A 20311-nucleotide genomic window follows, 5' to 3' on the forward strand; every position below is an offset into this window, starting at 1 on the left:
CTTGCAAAATTATTATTGCCCTCAGTGGCAACGGGAATCAAAAGCCTCTGATCCTCTTGAATTTTTATGTAACACTGTTTCACTGTCATGTGATAGTGATGCTTATGTTGGGCTTGGAGATTCAACTTCCCTCCTCTTCCTTGGAGATTACTACAGCTTTTCTTTCCTGTTCTTTTGCCTTTTTTGTCACTACTTAGGTTAGTCCAGTGCTGCCATTAGCTGAAGTCACTTCTTAATTCTCCTCCTTGGTTCCCTGTCTGTTTCTAGATTCTGTGCAAATGTTGCACTGCCCCAAACAGGTCTTGTGCGTAACCTGGGAGTCCTCCTGGACTCACGACTCCTGCTCAGTGAGCAGGTGGCAGTCGTGGCTAGGAGGGCTTTTGCACAACTTCGTATTGTGCGCCAGCTGCACCTGTTCCTGGACCGAGGGGCCTTACTCATGGTCACTCACACCCTGGTCACCTCCCAGTTGGCCTACTGCAATGCGCTCTGCATGGGGCTGCTCTTGAAGAGTGTTCAGAAACTTCAGCTGGTGCAGAATGCAGCACACATGGGTAGTTATTTGTGTTCCTGGCAGAACACACATTACACCTGCTTCACGAGCTGCATTGGTTGCCAGTCTGTTTCCAGGTCCAATTCAGGGTGCTGGTGTTGACCTTTAAAGCCCTTCGTGGCATAGGGCCAGGTTATTTGTGGGACCACCTCTCCCTGATTTCATCTGCCCGTCCCACCAGATCCAGCAGAGTGGGCGTGTTGGGGTTCTGTTGCCTAGGGAGCTACATTTGGTGGACCCTAAGCAGTGGGCCTTTTCTGTTGTGGCACCCCCACAGTGGAATCTTCCCTCCCCGGAGATGAGGTTGGCTCATCACCCCTGAGGTTCCAGAGGTCCCTCAAGACCTGGTTGTGCCAGCAGGCCTGGGGGCCCCTGCGGACAGGTGAACCAGTGAGGTGGCTCTGCTATTGTTAACATGCCTCCGTCTATTATTTCCTTTCTGTTTTTAGCTCTTGTTTTATTGTTTTAATGTTTTTAGTAATTATTATATACTGATTTTATGTAATAATTGTTTTATATATTTACTGTTTTAATTGGACTGTTGTACGACACCCAGAGTTACTTTCATGAGATGGGCAACTATATATGAGTCCCTCCTTGGGAGGGAGATGGGCGGTGATAAAGTTTGATAAATATAAATAAATAAATAAGCAAGCTTCTTTATTGTTGCCAGCAAAACTGTATGGAATTATCCCTGAAGTTCCAGGAACTGAATGTGACTTCAGGAAACTGTATGGTTATCACATAATTAGTGTGTCAAGGAAGTTGAATAACTTTGGCTCTGGAGGGCTGGCTGTAAATGAAAGATGGAAGGCCAGAGAGAAGAGTGCACTAACTAACCAAGGCAAAAGATGTCCAAGAATCAGGATTTTCTGCTGAAGGAATAAAGGGAAGAAATGTGTATTTGTACCCCTTGGCTGCAGACAGTGCAACCCTGAGCTGGGAGCCATGCTTACATCTCTTGATATACGTTGGTGGGTTCTTGCAGCCAAACGGCAACAGGGATTTAGCATCTGAAGCAGCGTGACTGAGAGGGAAAGGAAAGGCCCTGTTAGTCTAAGCAGAAATAATGTTTCTGCCAGATACAGTGTTAAAAAGCTTATTTTCCCCCTCAAATAAGAATCTTTATGCAGTGGGAAGGCTCCTTCAGCCAAACGATGGCATTCTTTCTCACCTCATAAAAACAAACTGTTCTGGCCTGCCTAGTGATTACCGAACCTTGCTTTAGCTCTTTCTTCATTTTATCAGTCATCAGCACACTATTTTATTTCATGCTTTTTTTGGCAAGGTTGGGTCTGAATGGAGAAAGGAGCAGCACTAGAAAGAAAGGGAATCTAACTGTTAAGTTTGCAAGTTCCTGAATACAGATGCTGTACTTATTTCCAAGCAGTCCCGTTGTTTCCTATTGGAAGTTCTGCTGAATTCAGAGAGTTTGGTGTAACAACTATATCCATTTGTCAAAAAGGCCAGTCAATGAAAAGTGTGATAGTGATGCAAAAAACAACAGTGCAAATAATGTTCACTTTCAGCCTTCCACAGCTGTTACAGAAGAGGCAGATCTGAGTAGGCTTTTATGCTTAGTTATAAATTATCCTGATTTACTAAACAGACTATTTTACCTTTGATTAGGTAATCTTGAATGGTCCAGTAGAATACGGAGTTGTGTGATATATTGGCTAATCCTTTTTCAGCTCTTCCAAATTAAGATTTTTGTGGGGCTAGTGGATGGTAGCATTACTGTTCAGTACTTCTGTGAGCAGCAGCTGTCTTTTGTCTCTTTATCCAGTTCACTCGCGGCCAGTCACACGGGCCCAGTACAGTGAGGAGGAGGAAGATTTTCATGACGGTGGGAAGTTCGTGCAGGATGACTGGAGGAAAGATGCTAGGGATGAGTATTCGCTGCCTTCTTATAGGTCCAGCAGCCATGTCACAGAGGAGGAGGGTTACTATTCCAAAAGCAGCACTGAACTGTCTTCACGGAACCGGGACTACGGCCAGCTGTCTTCCTATGAACAAGACTACGGCCATTCATCTTCAGTGGAAAGGGAGTATGCTGGCCCATCTTCCCGGGATCGGAACTATGGCCACTCTGCCTCACGGGAACGGGAATATGGCCGTGCTCCTGTTCGAGAACCCTCCAGACGCCGTGATGCTGACTATGACTCACCAGAACTGTTGGGCGATTTCAGTTCACCAGGGCTTTTGGAAGAGGATTATAGGACTGCCTGTAGTCAGAATTATGACCTGGAGCATAGTCTTGAGACTGAGAGAGAATTCAGCCCTTCTTTGAACATTGGGAGGGGGAGAAGTCCCCGAGGGAAACATGGCATGGCAACTCAAGGCATGGCCAGAAGTAAGGAGGAGTTGGCGGCTCGTCTCAAGAAATGGGCCGCTAAAACCTTGTCCCCAGCAGATGATCTTCTGTTAAATCCTGTGGATCACTCCAAGCAGAAAACTGTACCTTCTCCTCGCCCCCAACATAACCAAAGGCCCGGTCTGGCCTCTCAAAGGGGGCTACAGCAAGAGGGAAATCTGAAATCTACAGGGTACGCCCGGATCAAAGAACCAGACTTGGAACTTGTAGATCCTTCTGATATTTTTGCAAATTTTGGGGTTGAAATAATCAAATGGGCTGGCTTCCATGAAATTAAGAGAGACCCAGAGTATTCAGAACTTTTCCGGGTGCTCTTCACACTGGAGACAGAGACCTGTGCCAAAATGCTGGCATCCTTTAAGTGTTTGCTGAAAGCTGAGCACCAAGACTTCTGTATGACCAGTGTCAAGACGCTGCAACATGCAGCTCTGAGAACACCAAAAGTGGACAGCCAGTTTCTGAATTTGCTGTTGGAGAAAAGGGTGATGGTGACCAAGAATTGTTTTTTTGAGGTCATTAAGCCTTTTGATCGGTATGTGATGCGACTCCAGGACTACCTGCTCAGGAGCACCACACCTCTGCTGATGGCCTGTAACGCCTATGAGCTCAGCATCAAAACTAATAGCTTCAGTGACTTAAGGCAGATGGCTGCTGCTTTTGAAACTACCATTTCCCTCTGCCGCAAATCCTTGGCCCTTTTGGGGCAAACCTTCGCCCTGGCCTCTGCTTTCAGGCAGGAAAAGATCTTGGAGGCCCTAAGCATCCAGGAATTGGCCCCTCCTCCTACCTTGTTTCCCAATTTTGATACTTCTGCCTTGTTTGGAAGAGAATATATAGAAAATTTGCAAAGTTGGTTGGAGAAAAGTGGCTGCCAGATGCAGTTAAAGAGACCAGCTGCCAGTCCTCCGGCTCAGGGTCAGTGGAATGTCATGGAAATCAGACCTAAAATTAAGAATGAAGAGGCCTTTTTAGTGTATGTCCCAGAGCAATCAGGAGCGATGTTCTGTCTTTCATTTTATCTCTATGAAATAGACTGGGTTGAGGGAGAGAGGCTATCTCAAAATTTCATTCTGAGTTGAAATTTGAACTCAGATCCTCTTTACCTGCAATGTAACCCTTTCATCCTTGAACTTTATTTTGGCTATATAATAGTAGTTGCAGCTATTCTCAGTTCAAGATACGTTGTCATTTTATTGGGATGGTTTTACTTGCATGCAAGTTGTAAAAAGGAAGGTTTGGGTTTTAAGATAAGTGTGTTGCACCTGGTATTTTTTAGAAGAGGCTATTTATCTGATTGGTTCTAATGCCCACTTTTCACATTTTTAAAGTTTTAAGGCAAATTCAGAAGTGCTCATCCAGAAACAGATGTGTGTTTATTTTAATTTTTTTTAAAACCTGCTTCTCCCATACAAAAGGCTTAAAAATAAAAATATCTCATTCAGATTCTTAAAATTATAGATTGATTTGGAAGGTTAAACAGAAAGAGGAGTTCTACTGATAGATTTCTGGATTGCAGTGTATTATTTAATAGGATTACCTCTCCCCACCTCAGTTAAGTTCTTTGAATTACTGTAAGTTCGTTAGTTTTTTATTTATATGTTTATTTAGATCATCGTAGCATAACTGTAAAACCTGAATCTAACAATCCATAGGAAGAGGGATGTAATTTAAAACCAAATGTTGGCTAAATCTGAATTTACGAAAAAAATAGGGCAGCTGAATACTTATGCAATTGATACAAATGTAATTTTATCAGCTCTCTGGGCTGCTTTGGAAACAGTGGATTTTGTCCATCTGCAGGGTAATTTTATCCATTGCCTCTGAAGTCCTCTGAATGGCAGTCTGGAATAATCAAGGTTTTAAGAGTGTTGTCATTTGGGTGCATTCCGTTAACCTGCTTTTCCCCCAGACCCCCTCATTTTGCATCTGTTTGCACTTGTGAGCCTGTGCTTTTCCCCTGCCTCTAATTGGTGATCTTAATGTTCTAATATGTTGTAACCTCCTGATTTAGTAGACCCTCCAACACTAGTCTGTCTTTTGAACGAGGCAGGGGGAAGTGCGCTGTGAAATCCCAAGCAGGTATGTTGAGTAGGTGGAGCAGACTCCACTTCATCCCAGTTCCCAAAAAAGTTTATTACATAGTCTTTAAATAAAGGACTTGGCAAAATCTGACTATGCATAATGGAAGGAAACCATTGCTTAAGAACAAACCACCTTCTTTGAACAAGAAATATAGTAGCCAGTCTCTATGTACTGGAAGTAGATTGTCAGCTGACAAAATGCGAGGGGAGGTCTGGAAAAATGATGTAACGAACAGAAGGTAGTAAGCCTATTGTTAAGGAATATCTCCTCCTGCCCCCCCACCAAAGGCATTTCAAAATGCAATTATAGGTTGGTTTCTCTTAACTTGCTTATTGAATGCAACACTCAGTAAGCAGATTTGTTGATTATGCTATCCAGGAGTCTGTACTGAAGAATGTATAAATAGTTGGATTTATAAAAAAGCTACTAAGTGATTAGTCTGGGAACATTCTAAATAAAGTTTTTGAGGTCTCTGGTAAGTGCAAATGGTAACAGGTATATATTGGGGCTGTGGCCCGTGGCACGAAGTAAAACTCTTCAGTGCGCTCACAGCCCACAGAGTTTGTGGTACAGAATTAAACTGAACACATAAACAGACTTGTGCCCATTACCAGTGATAATGGTGATGAACATAGACTTTTTGGAATTGTCTGATAAGTTTACTTGCAGGAAGACATCAAGTTGCTACGTTCATTGTTATTGTGACTTCTAATTGTTTTTTTCTTGTTTGATACTTGTTCTTTGTTTGCATAGCCCTGCAGCGTGCTGATAGGAAAGTTGTTGAGACGATTGAAAAACTAGTGAATGCGATGGTTTCTGGCATGTTAACAGGGAAAGAGAAGGCTGAACTGGGACACAACCCGGAGTATTGGTACTTATCTTACTTGTTTCTTGTCTTTGGATCATTCAAGGAGCTTGGAGGCAATATCTGGCCCCAATTTTTTCATATCTTTGTGATGGTTCTATAAGGTAAGTTAGAAAATGATTGGTTTGAGATGTCTTATTCTGTTCAGGAACCCACTGAAACCTGAATGTGCTTAAATAAGCAAATAAATAGGGCTGGATTTAGGACCTAGATCAGGCATGGTTTTCAGCTGAGGACTTTCATCTTATTTACACCAGATTGCCCATCCCAAGCTTCATCCCCTTCCTTAAAACAGCCTTAAAATACTTCTGGAGCACTTTTGTACAGCATACTTCATTATAGCTTATGTGGCCACCCAGTGAAAGTGCTATAGCTGGGGAGCAGGAGAGTCATGGCTGAAGAGTGACTGTGCTCTGTGGCCGTGTCTGTGTCTGGCATCGTTTTCCTGGAGGATTAGTGGCTGCTAAATATTCCCCTGGGTCCAGACAAATGCTAAGCCACAACTGGTGGCTTGTCTTCTTACACAATGTAGGTTAGCATGTTGCACGTCGGTAGTCTCTGTCTCTTCCTCTCCTACTCTGTGTGCTGCCTGCGCTGTTAAGGAGACTGGCATCAGGGAGATGAGGCCCCTGCTCCCAAAGGGTGCTTTCTGGAGGTGTCCTCTTGGGGAGGGCTAGTTGACCTGCCTGCAGTCCATGGCTGAAGGGGCTGCTCTCTGTCTCAAGTGGCAAGTTCCTCCTTTTGGGGGTTACAAATTCTGATTGTTACTTGAGCTTGGAATTACAGATTACACTGTCTTCCCTTGCTTGTGAAAAGTAAGAAGGGTTGGGGCCACTCATACCTCCAAGGGGAGAGAGTTCCATAACATGCGGGCTACCACAGAATAGGTTTTGTTCATACCCATGTCTCTCGCAAGGAATGGGGACTCAGTTGGCTTCAGATGGAATCAGTTTGTTTTCAAGGTATCTCAACCACTTTTTTCTTCTTCTTTGAATTATTCTTAGCATACACAGTAAACACCAGTCCATACAAAACTCACTTATACATACCAAAGGTTACTGCCTGATTTTCACTTTCTTCCAAGCTGAGGCATGACAAAGGAGTATGCAGCCCTTCCCCTCAAAACCTCCCAAGTCTCTTCCGCCACAACCACCACTTAGGAGAGCGGAGAGAGCGCCCTTTGCTCTTAAGATATATCTCAGTTGCTTACTTGTGTGCAAGTCAAGACGTGAAGCGATGGCCATAATTGTCAGAGGTGCATAAAAAGCTCTGCCACAGTGTCTCGTGCAGCTTGTAGGAGAAAGGGGTTTACATAGTTGTTGTTCACCTGCCTTTCATACTACGTATGAGCAGGTGGTAGAGCCAGTATTGTTGGCCATCCAGGTCTGCATTCGAGCCTCTAAGCAGGAATGAACAGTCAGTGCAAGCAACCGGTAGTTCTTAGCTTAATTTCAAAAGTATTTACATGCTACAGGTAGTCCTCGCTTAACAACCACAGTTGGGACTGGAATTTTGGTTGCTAAGTGAAGCGGTCATTGAATCCGACCTGATTTTCCAACTTTTTTGCGGCGGTTGCTAAGCGAATCGCGATGGGGGTTAAGCAAACCAGGTGGTTGTTAAGCAAACCATGTGGTTCCCCATTGATTTTGCTGGCCAGAAGCCAGCCAGGAAGGTCAAAAATGGCGACCATGTGACTGTGGGACGCTGCGACAGTCATAAATGCGAACTGGTTGCCAAGCATCCAAATCATCATCACATGACCATGGGGACGCTGCAGTGTAAGTACCAGTTGTAAGTCGTTTTTTCAGCACTGTTGTAAGTCCGAACTGTCACTAAATGGATGGTTGTTAAGTGAGGATGACCTGTATTAGCTCAGGCTTTGGAAGAGCAGTCTGCCTTCCCCAGCAGCCTGTGAAGCAGGGGAGAAATAGAAAAGGTGTAGCAAGAGGAAGAACCAGGGTTCTGTTTGTAGCTGTCTTTGTCCAAATTATCTCTGAGTGAAGGTCCCTGATAGAATAAGGGGATAGTTCCCATCTCCTCTCTTGCCACCAGTGTTGATTAAGCCATCTTTTCCTCATAAAACAGGTTTCTTCACGAAGAGGGAAGCCTGGAATACAAGTATTATAAGCTGAAGCTGGGTGAGATGGAGCGGCTTCTGTCTGCAGCAAAGGAGGAAGCCAAAGACAGGAAGACCTCTGAGCAGCAAATCTCAGAAGCAGTGAGGATCCTTTTGTACAGAAGGAAAGTAGCCAGTATCAAGAAGAAGCTCTTCCAGAGGAGGCGGCCTGGGATCCTGCAGAGGGCCGCGAGAGCCCGGAAAGGGAAGAAGTCCACCATTGGGACCCAGACGCTCTTGTCTGCCGGGTCGCTGCTGAAGCAGCAGCCACCACGCACACAGATTTCCAGTTCCAGCAGTGACAGACCCAGCAGTGATCAGGCAACGACGCCGTCCCTAAAAGACACTTCAGGCAAAACGGACTCACGGAGGCTTTCAGAAAACCCCCAGTCTCTGATGAGCCAGTTCCCTGACGGTAGGTGAAACCAAAGAGGAGGCAGTGCTCTTAGGAAATGCCACAAACAACTCAGGTGACTTTTCTGTCTAGCCCAGAGGGATCCTGCCTGAGGTCTCAGGGTTATGTGCAGCTGCCAGAAGCCCTCAGTGTGGCCCCCAGAAGTTCTTAAAAATTGCCATTTTTAATGTGAGAAAACTGTGAAATAAAATGTTTGCTTACCTAGAGAAGCAGGAGATGAACTGAATAAAAAATGGATGGGGAGTTTGATTTTAATTAAAGACCACTGTAAATGCTTCAAAATTTAGATTGTATCTGCTGTATAGAATGCAGCCCCTGATAAAAGGACAAGATTATCTGTCCATCCTCACCTTCTGTTTGCTTCAGCTGGGTGTACTGGGGGTTGAACGTGGAACCTTCTGCACCCAGAACAAGGAAGCCCTGGTTGCATTTCTGCATCTGCTGTGGGCAGCCCTGTCAGAACCCCTTTTGCAGCTCCCAGAGCACCCCTTTAATTTGCAGAGCCCAAATTGCCTGTTTTCCAAGGTCAGGTTAAGAAGACCAAACTCCCATATAAGCGAGCTGGGTTTTGCCGTAGGGGATGTCCAGGGCTTCACCGATGTTTCTGAAAGGGCATTCCATGAAAGACCAGTATTCCACAAGCAGCTTGCATCCAGATTGGTATTGTGGAAGGAGTCATTTGGGCCTACAGGAATCCGAAAGGAGCATTTCCAGCAAATGACTCTCTAACCTCCACTTGAAAAGGAGAGCCCACCCCATCTGTTTTTCTGTCAAGCTGCTATTATTAGGAAGCCTTTTTAAAAACATTTAATCGTAATTTGCCTTCCTGTAACTGAAGGCATTCCATGTCCTACACTCAGGGGTTATAAGAGAATAGATCTTGGCTTTCTTCTGCATGATGTCCTTTCAGGTATCTGAAGAGTATCATTATATTCTCAGCTTTTTCTTTTGCTGCACCTGCCTTGTAGAACAGCACAACCCCAGAGATTCTGATAGCCTGAACACAGATAGCCTTCCATAAGGAGTTGAAAACTTTGTGTTTTTTTTCCGGGCATTGTGCCAGGATGTTTAGTGAGCCTGTTTTTCAGGGGGTTGGGAATGTTCATAAGTGTGCCCTGGCATGATGCTTTTTTGTTTTGTTTTGTTTTGGTTGTTGCTGATATTTTTATTAATTTTAATTGTTTTTCACTACCCAGGGTCACATGCTGAGTGGGCACCTTAAATATTGAATGAATAAAGAATAAATAAATAATGTCTTCTCTCTCAAGCCAAAATATTCCATTCAGGCTTGTGCTCCTGGTCCTGTGAGCTGTGTGCATCTTCACCAGCAGTTTGATATGTCATCTTGGCCAGCACTGGAGGGAAATTGTGCCCCTCACTGACGCTGCAAAGCAGAGCAACCCAAGGGAGCATGACTGATAGTTTTGCCAAGATGGAAGCATGGTCTGTGCCTATGTGGATTCTCCACTCAAGGTGGCATGAAGTGTGGGGCCATTGGTCAAGGCAGTACTGTTGGATTGCCTCAGTAAAGATTTTTACTGCTTTCTTGTGCAGCATCTGCAGCTCCACTGCGTAAAATGACAGCATGGTTAAGTAGAGGCCATCAGAGGATGCCTACAGAGCCAGTAGGGCAAATGCATTCAGCATAGCGGTTCACTATCAGTGAGTAGTGCTGATATCCCTGTGGAAAGCTTATAGCCAGTTTCATCCCTTGAAGCTCCCAGCACACTGTGTGGTTACTAGGTGTGTCTATAAATAGGAAGTTGATGAATATTAAGCATGGCTGATTGATCTGTCTAGACCACAAATAGTCTAGTCTAATTGATATTGACTCTCGAGGCTAAGGAAGTTCTTTTTCAGACTTTGTAAAAGTCTTTAGAATTAATTTGGTCCCTTAAAAAGGCTATGTTGCTTCCTCAGCCATCGTAAACTAATCAGGGACCCACAAGAGTGAGGTTGGGTATCCAGCAGTACTAAATGTAAGAGTGAAACTGCCAGTTTTCTTAAGTTTCTAAGCATGCTTTTGGATCTCCAGGTAGGCCAGGTGCGTGCTGAACAAATGAAGGTAGTGGCTAAAGGCCAGCATTCTGTCCTTTTTTCTGTCAACTGATCATCTGTAAATCTTATATCTTTAATACTACTCATAAAGAATGGGTCCCAAATCCTTATTCCACCATTCATCTGAAGTAGGAGCATTAACGTCCTATCTAATTGATTTTCATAGTTGCTGCTGCTGTCAGATGAGTCATTTCAGTGACTGAGCTCACGTGTTCCATGTCACTGAGCTGTTTTCAGGGTTAACTGTGCTCCAGAGAATAGCCTGCTTACCCTGCCTCAGGTGATCATGTTATGCCCACCATCTCTTCTAGGGCCAAAATCAGATATTCAAGTCACATTTGTATTATATACCTCCACATTTTTTTGTTTTTTCTTGCAACTTCAAAAAATGGAGACAAAAGCAAGAGGTCTCAGTCAGGTTGAAGCTAGCTGGCCCAAAGTGACCCACCGCATGCCCACAGAAGATGCAAAAAAAGCAGGGGGAGCGGAGATGGCTACCGCAGAAGTGCTTTTGCTCTGTGGCTTTTCAACTGGCCCATCTCCTTGCCTAGCAAAACACATGTAGCCACAGTAAGCAATCATACCTTAGATCAGGGTTTGGATGATGTAGCAAAACATGCTTAGGGTAAGATCGCCATGGTAATAGATTGTAGTTAAGATTACAGTCTGATTGGGTGATAGACTGCGCTGTGTATCAGACCGCTTTATAGCATGGTGTCTGATGCAAGCGCAGTCCGTGTTTTCTGGTGCAGCTGTGCGCTTAACATAAAATTGTTTTAGAGCCATTAGACATCTAATTGGCTCTCATTCTAAATAATCTCAATGCAACTGTTAATCTGTTCTCCAAAAATTTACATTTTTGGTGCACCGTTTGGATCATACTTGTCTACAGTATTTTGTGGATATGGGGAGCCACTGAAAGATTTTTTTCCCAACAGCACTGCACTAAGTTCATAATAGAGGAGAGGATCCTGATGAAGAGTCAAGGCTCAGGAGTACAGCAGAGGTTTTACATGGAGGTTGTCCGACGTTCAGTCCTTGGCATTTTTACATCAGGGACTAATGATGAAAACCTGCTTCGTGTGGTTTCTTTATTCTCCCTTTCAGCAGCATTCAAAATGAGGCCCTGTTGATAGTACCTCTGTACCTGTGTTTCCTTGCAAAAAGTCTTCCTCCTAAACAGTTTGTTTCTCTTGCCTTTCAGTGGACCCTAAAGTCATGGTAACCGCTCAGAAGCTGGCCGAGTTTGTTGCTGAGGTTGGGCCGGAAATTGAGCAGTTTAGCATCGATAACAGTGCAGATAATCCAGATCTATCGTGAGTGCTTTGTTGGTTATTCCTCTCCTCAATTTTGCTAGTCAGTGGAAAGTACAAATGGATAAGAGAAATGCTTTGAAATTATTTAATAATACTCTAGAGAATTCATAGGTATATGCACATGGTGCTCTTGTTGAAATCCTCGCAACACGCTTGTGAGAGTGTTGACTGCAGTCTCATTTTTCAGGCTGGGAGGGGGAACTGGGTGGAAAGCAAGTGGTTTGCCTAGGATCACTTCTAATGGGATCGTCATAGAGGTGGGGTTTGTTCGTTTGTTTATCAAATTTGTCACCACCCATCTCCTTCGACCAGAGGGACTTAATTTGCTAGTCAGTTGTGTGGCCACCACACTGTACTATCTCTTAGTCTGTCAGACGAGAGGAATACATACAACTCTCTTTGAGGTGAGGGCAGCACTTTTTAAATGGTTGAGTCATAAGTTACTTGGGGGAGGGGACTGTAGCAGTTCTTTACAAAGCTGATCAGGCTGGTGTAGACAAGCCTATAGCCTGCAGCAGGCTTGCCCAGGGAGAGCAGGCAGTGCAGTGCAAAGCAAGTTTGGTAGCACCTCCACTTTCCTGGCCAGGCCATCAGTCATCGTTTTAAAGGATTCTAGTATCGTAAAATTTTGAGAATCCTGGGATTAGGAAATAATAGATTTGGACTACTGTACCTTGCCGGGGTAGCCGGGAGTACAGGAGATTCCATATTGTCCATGTGGAATTGAGCTCAGTGTGTTTTCTCAAAACCCGCCACAGTTGCCTAAACAAGGTTGGGTACTGTGGCAACACAATCCTGTCTACTCCTCAGATCCCTTGAGGTCTGTACTTAGAGAAGGTGGGGCCCATTCTCTCTCTTAGCCCATTTCTTCCCTGTTCTATAAGCTGTCAGGACAGAGAGGGTTACTATTGTCAACGATCTGAACCGGTCACTTGGAGAGGGTTTTGAAATTACAACGAGCATTGCGTATGACCCTAGGCACAGGTTGCCCACTTCTGTTTTAGAGGACCTCCAAAACTTTGTGCAGAAACACATGTTTTCCAACTCTGGTGCTGGTGAAATCCCATGAACTATAGATATCAGAGATTTAGTCTAGAATTCTGCACAAAACATGTTTTTCAGTACCAAGTTATGAGCCCTTCCTATGATAGCCCAAAAGTATTGCTTTGGTTTATCTGTTTTAATTCACTGAAATGTACATGTGTTTGCAGGCAAGTGAAGCCAATAGGTTCCCAGTACAAATAGGAATAAGATTTCATGACTTAAGATAGAATATTAAAGTTTTAATTGTTTAATGGTTATCAATATTTTAATTGTTGGTTTTATTGTACATCACCCAGAGTCACATTCATGAGACAGGCAGCTATATAAATTTGATAGATAAATATATAAATAAAATTAGAGCACCTGAGTGGTGCATATGCATTAGAAGTATAGAATATACATTGTTATATAAAGATATAAATTTCTTACTCCATAGCCTATTTTTGTGCTACCAGGCCAAATATTATATAGGTAGTCCTTGCATAATGACCACAATTGAGACTGGAATTTTGGTTGCTAAGCGGTCATTAAGCAAATCTGACCCAATTTATGACCTTTTTTGTGGCGGTCATTAAGCTAGTCACAGCCATTAAGTGAACCATGTGGTTGTTAAGCAAATCACACAGTTCCCCACTGATTTTGCTTGCCAGAAGCCAGCCAGGAAGGTCGAAAATGGCAGTTGCGCCCAAATCGTGATCGTGTGACTGCTGTGACGCTGTGACGGTCATAAGTGTGACCACCGGTTGTAAGTTGGCTTTTTTACCACCATCATAAGTCTGTACTGTCACTAAACAAATGGTCATTAAATGAGGACTACCTGTATTGGGATCTTGTTTTGTGGGCAAACCATATTTGCCTTAGTACAGCATGCTTTGGTTTATTGCTAACAAATGTAAATTTCAAACTCTCTTCCTTGCAAGAACGGTAAGGGAAGTATTTGAGCCTTTAGCTACTGGATTATATCAGTGAACGATAGTCAAGACTTCCTGCCTGCGCCAGACTGCTGTGGGGGAAATGTCCCCTTACCTAAGGAACCAAAGCATTTGGAGATAGATGCAACCAAGTGTCTTTTATTAGCCTGCCCAGCTGCAGTGGTCACTGGGCTACTGACCAAAAGAACGCAGAAGAGCTCTAAACTAGGCAAGATTGTGGGTTATATGCCCCAAGTAATATTACATAGGAATGATAAAGAATGCAATATAAATCAAACTGCGACCTTCACAACAGGACTGTAACATCTGATAAGACTGTGCAGTGACTTTACTCTAGCTCTCCCAGCACCTCTACATTCTTTTCTACTAACCCACCCTAATGACAGATAATAACACCATGTACCATAAACAGTGACATCGTTTATGCTCATATACTGCCTCCATTCACACCCAGAAAAAGCAACAGTCTAGTTTCTGTTATCTGTCTCTTCTCTCCAGATTTGCCTGCTCCTTTATGTTTCGGTGCCTTTCCTCATGCTTATGCCATGTACAGGTCATCATACATGACATCCCTCTGCTTGGTCTTTGCAGGTGTAGATAAATTACGGCATCTGGATATCTTTTCCAAGGCCAAGTGCTAGTCTTCAGTGTATTTCTTGACTGCTGGTTCCTTCACTGTTGATAGTCCTAAAAGACAAAAACTATCTGTCGCTTCAGCATCATTTCAGTTCTGAGGACATCGCGATACCCATTCTGACTAGTTTGGCCTTCTTCATTGCAGCGCCCTTTTCCCACTGTGGTCCTTGATTTTCATTACGAGAGCGCGGATCATTTGCATTTTCAGCTATCAGAGCAGTGTCGATCAGCATAGCACAGATTACTGATGTTTTTTCCTCCATTTTTAAAAACACATTTGTCTTCTTCCAATTCAGCCTCAAGTTCCATCTGGACAGCAACAGTGGCTTTCTGTCCTGTGTATAGGTTTTCCATGAGGGTGGTGTGATGTTCTGGGATTCCATTTTCCCAAGGACATTCCAAAGGCTTTTTCTGGTCCATGAAGCACATTCTGACTTTTATTAATATTATTGGATTTCCTCCATCATTCAGAATGCATCAGCAATAAAATCTCTTGTTCCTCATCTTTTTCTAAAACCAGCTTGAAGATCTGGCGTTTCCCTTTACATATGCAGCTCTAATCTGCATTAGATGCTCCTAAGCTCAAGACCACAGTGTGGATAGATGACCATTCTGCTTAGCTTAGCTTGGAACTTGCCCATGAGCAGTTTGCCCTCTGTTCCACAGTCAGCCCCTGACCATGTCTTTGCTGCTACACATGAGCTCCTCTACCTTCTCCCACCAATAATATAGTCAGTTGGATTTCCATGTAGTCCAACTGGTAATGTCCATGGATATAGGTGCCTTTTTGGTTGTTTGAAGAATGTATTAGCAATGAAGAAATCCTTGGATTGGCACAAATTAACAGGCATTTTCCTGCTTCATTTCAACCATACATTCCTAGGCCAAGCAGTCCAACTATATTTTCTTCTTACCCAACTTTGCTATTCCAGCTGTAAGCAGCACATCTTGTTTGCATGTTCTGTCAATTTCAGATTGAACTTGACCATAAAACTCATCAAGCTCCTTCTTCATCAGTGGCTGAAACATAAACTTGGATAATCATCATGATTTGTATGGTGTGAATTCTGATTGATATTATTCAGTAACTGACTGCATTGTGTTGTTGTTTATTCGTTTAGTCGCTTCCGACTCTTCGTGACTTCATGGACCAGCCCACGCCAGAGCTTCCTGTCAGTCGTCAACACCCCCAGCTCCCCCAGGGACGAGTCCGTCACCTCTAGAATATCATCCATCCATCTTGCCCTTGGTCGGCCCCTCTTCCTTTTGCCCTCCACTCTCCCAAGCATCAGCATCTTCTCCAGGGTGTCCTGTCTTCTCATTATGTGGCCAAAGTATTTCAGTTTTGCCTCAAGCGAGCAGTCTGGCTTTATTTCCTGGAGGATGGGCTGGTTTGATCTTCTGGCAGTCCAAGGCACTCTCAGAATTTTCCTCCAACACCACAGTTCAAAAGCATCGATCTTCCTTCTCTCAGCCTTCCTTATGGTCCAGCTCTCGCAGCCGTATGTTACTACGGGGAACACCATTGCTTTAACTATGCAGACCTTTGTTGTCAGTGTGATGTCTCTGCTCTTAACTATTTTATCGAGATTTGTCATTGCTCTTCTCCCAAGGATTAAGCGTCTTCTGTTTTCCTGACTGCAGTCAGCATCGGCAGTAATCTTTGCACCTAGAAATACAAAGTCTTTCACTGCTTCTACATTTTCTCCCTCTATTTGCCAGTTATCGATCAAGTTGGTTGCCATAATCTTGGTTGTTTTGAGGTTTAGCTGCAAGCCAGCTTTTGCACTTCCTTCTTTCACCTTCATCATAAGGCTCCTCAGTTCCTCTTCGCTTTCAGCCATCAAAGTGGTATCATCTGCATATCTGAGAGTGATTTTCTTCCAGGGATTTTAACTCCAGCCTTGGATTCCTCAAGCCCAGCATGTCGCATGATGTGTTCTGCGTACAAGTTGAATAGGTAGGGTGAGAGTATACAGCCCTGCCATACTCCTTTCCCAATCTTAAACCAGTCCGTTGTTCCGTGGTCTGTTCTTACTGTTGCTACTTGGTCGTTATACAGATTCTTCAGGAGGCATACAAGATGACTTGGTATCCCCATACCACTAAGAACTTGCCACAATTTGTTATGGTCCACACAGTCAAAGGCTTTAGAATAGTCAATAAAACAGAAATATATGTTTTTCTGAAACTCCCTGGCTTTTTCCATTATCCAGCGGATATTGGCAATTTGGTCCCTAGTTCCTCTGCCTTTTCTAAACCCAGCTTGTACAACTGGCAATTCTCACTCCATGAACTGCTGAAGTCTACCTTGCAGGATCTTGAGCATTACCTTACTGGCATGTGAAATGAGTGCCACTGTTTGATAGTTTGAACATTCTTTAGTGTTTCCCTTTTTTGGTATGGGGATATAAGTTGATTTTTTCCAATCTGATGGCCATTCTTGTGTTTTCCAAATTTGCTGGCATATAGCATGCATTACCTTGACAGCATCATCTTGCAAGATTTTGAACAGTTCAGCTGGGATGCCGTCGTCTCCTGCTGCCTTGTTATTAGCAATGCTTCTTAAGGCCCATTCAACCTCACTCTTCAGGATGTCTGGCTCTAGCTCACTGACCACACCGTCAAAGCTATCCCCGATATTGTTATCCTTCCTATACAGGTCTTCTGTATATTCTTGCCACCTTTTCTTGATCTCTTCTTCTTCTGTTAGGTCCTTGCCATCTTTGTTTTTGATCATACCCATTTTTGCCTGGAATTTACCTCCAATGTTTCTAATTTTCTGGAAGAGGTCTCTTGTCCTTCCTATTCTATTGTCTTCTTCCACTTCCACGCATTGCTTGTTTAAAAATAATTCCTTATCTCTTCTGGCTAACCTCTGGAATTTTGCATTTAATTGGGCATATCGCCCCCTATCACTGTTGCCTTTTGCTTTCCTTCTTTCTTGGGCTACTTCTAGTGTCTCAGCAGACAGCCATTTTGCCTTCTTGGTTTTCTCTTTCTTTGGGATGTATTTTGTTGCCGCCTCTTGAACAATGTTGCGGACTTCTGTCCAGAGTTCTTCCGGGACCCTATCTACTAAGTCCAGTCCCTTAAATCTATTCTTCACCTCCACTGCATATTCCTGAGGAATATTAGTGAGCTCATATCTAGCTGATCTGTGGGTCTTCCCTAATCTCTTGAGTCTGATCCTAAATTGTGCAAGAAGAAGTTCGTGATCGGAACTACAGTCAGCTCCAGGTCTTGTTTTTACCGACTGTATAGATGTCCGCCGCCTTTGGCTGCAAAGGATGTAGTCAATCTGATTTCGGTGTTGTCCATCTGGGGAAGTCCATGTATAAAGCCATCTCTTAGGTTGTTGGAAGAGAGTGTTTGTTATGCACATTGAGTTGTCTTGGCAAAATTCTATCAGCCTATGTCCTGCTTCGTTTTGTTCTCCCAGGCCATGCTTACCTGTAATTCCAGGTGCCATTTGACTGCCCACCATGGCATTCCAGTCTCCCGTGATGAAAATAACATCTCTTTTAGGCGTGTTGCCCAGTAGGTGCTGCAGATCCTCATAGAACTGCTCTACTTCAGCTTCTTCAGCATCTGTGGTTGGGGCGTATATTTGGATCACTGTGATGTTAGATGGCTTGCCCTGAATTCGAATTGAGATCATTCTATCGTTTTTTGGATTGTATCCAAGCACTGCTTTAGCCACTTTACTATTAATTATGAAGGCTACTCCATTTCTTCTGTGCTCCTCTTGTCCACAGTAGTAGATCTGGTGGTCATCTGATGTGAAGTGGCCCATTCCAGTCCATTTCAGTTCACTGACGCCCAAAATGTCTATCTTTAATCTTGACATCTCACCAATAACCACATCCAATTTGCCCTGGCTCATAGATCTTACATTCCAGGTTCCAATGGTGTGTTGATCCTTAGAACATCGGATTCGCCGTTCACCACCAGCACCGTCGGCCGCTAGCCGTCCTTTCGGCTTTGAGCTAGCTGCGTCATCACGTCTGGGGCTAGTTGAACTCATCCTCTGTTCCTCCCCAGTAGCATTTTGACCATCTTCCGACCTGGGGGTCTCATCTTCCGATGGTATACCGACATATCTCTGGTTGTACTGATCCATTTAGTTTTCATGGCAAGAATACTGGGGTGGGTTGCCATTACCTTCCGCAGGGATCGCATTTAGTCTGACCTCTCTGTCATGACCTTCCCGTCTTGTGCGGCCCTTCATGGTTTAGCTCATGGCATCATTGAAGTGCTCAAGCTCCAGCACCACGACAAGGTAACGATCCTTTGCTGAAGGACTGCATTGTACCCAAGAAGTATATTTACTATATCCTTCCTAAGTATGAAATTAGCGGCATTCCTTCTTTGTTTATGTCCTGCGTACAGTATGATGTTGAAAGTCTCAAATTCTAGTGCATTTCAGCTTGCTGATGCCTAAGATGTCTGTGTGTAGTCAATTCATTTAGTCTTTCACTGTGTTGTGCTTTCCCACATTCATGCCTCTTACATTCCATGTTCCCACTGTAATGTTTGCAGGTTCAGATTTTCTTTTCCTGCATGGCAACGTCAGTATCTAGCTATTCAGAAGGATCGATCTATCTATCAAATTTACTCACTGCCCATCTCACTCAGAGGGTGACTCTGGGCAGTTTAATCTAGCTAGCTGCATGCTAAACACCATTAGTACACGTTGAGGGGCCCATCATCTGGCTCTATATTATCAATCACTGTCCATATGATTCTTGATAAAGCACAGGAGTGGTTTACCATTGTCTTCTTCCACACAGTATGAAAGTGACCGTCTGCCTCCAGCGTCCTTCTACAGCTAGTCCTTGTTTAGCAACCACAATTGGGACAGGCAAAGCAGTCACTAAATGAAACTGTGACTGTGCTTATGATTTTACTTCAGCTTTCTTTTGCTTTAAAGACCTGCAAAGGTTGTAAATGGGAGGGTTGGTCACAAAGTTTCTTTTTCATCTCCACCATGACTGTGAATGGTCGCTAAATGAGTCAGTCACTAAATGAGGACTACCTGTATATCGCTGCTGCCTGATAGAGGTTCCTATCTGCTTTAGCTGGGCAGCTGGGATGCCTTTCAGGACTTGGATGACCCTGCTGGAATTACATAATCTTGGCATACAGTCCTGCTGTTCTTCGCTCATCTCTTTGAGGAGCAAGCATATGTGTGTGCACACACAGACATACACAACACATTAGCAGGACTTGAGTAGGAACCTAGCTGCTTAGTGTTTTTTTCCCTACAAGATTTTACTTGCTTTTTTATGCAATCATTAATTTTTTGTGTGAGATTGTGTTAGCTGCTGTCTCAGTCTAATCTAGGAATGGACCAACTTTTTGGCATGCAAGGCTACCCTTTATTTCTAATATTATTTTGGCCCTGGAGGGTCAGGGCAGTAGCCAGTGATAGAGTGATGTGACTTGAGTGAATGGAGATGGAAGTTGTACACCTTTGTGGTTGTTGAGAGGAAGGAGTTAAGTAGTTATAAGGGTCAAAATGGAAGCATCTGAATTTAATAAAATAAAACACTAAAAAAGACCATTTGCTGCAAATTTGGCTGCATAGTTTCCACCTGATCTGGGGGCTGCAGATTGGAATTGGGGGCCACATACAGATAGTTCCTCCTTAACAACCATTTCTTTAGTGTTGGTTCAGACCTGTGATAGTGCTGAAAAAATCTGACTTATGGCTAGCCCTCACACTTGAGACAATCGCAGTGTCCCTGCAGTCACATGATCATGATTCAGGTGTTTGGCAACTGATTCACATTTATGGCCATTGCAGCATTCCATGGTCATGTGATTGCCATTTTTGACCTTCCTGGCCAGCTTCTGGCAAGCAAAAACAATGGGGAACTGTGTGACTCACTTAGCAACCATGTGATTCATTTAGTGA

The 20311-nt window shown here is 43.7% G+C and overlaps 1 protein-coding gene across 5 annotated transcripts in view; it reads left to right on the forward strand.

Moving 5' to 3' along the window:
* SUGP2 (SURP and G-patch domain containing 2) overlaps positions 1-20311 on the forward strand; it is a 43573-nt gene that overhangs the window by 4298 nt on the left and 18964 nt on the right. For all 5 annotated transcript variants that reach the window (XM_063290835.1, XM_063290838.1, XM_063290837.1 and 2 more), the window contains exons 3-6: positions 2340-3842; positions 5763-5880; positions 7960-8405; positions 11668-11779. In XM_063290835.1, the coding sequence (XP_063146905.1) occupies positions 2340-3842; positions 5763-5880; positions 7960-8405; positions 11668-11779 (2179 nt within the window). The remainder of the gene's footprint in view (positions 1-2339; positions 3843-5762; positions 5881-7959; positions 8406-11667; positions 11780-20311) is intronic.

Source organism: Candoia aspera, chromosome 1, assembly GCF_035149785.1.
Source record: "Candoia aspera isolate rCanAsp1 chromosome 1, rCanAsp1.hap2, whole genome shotgun sequence".
NCBI classification, from domain to species: domain Eukaryota; kingdom Metazoa; phylum Chordata; class Lepidosauria; order Squamata; family Boidae; genus Candoia; species Candoia aspera.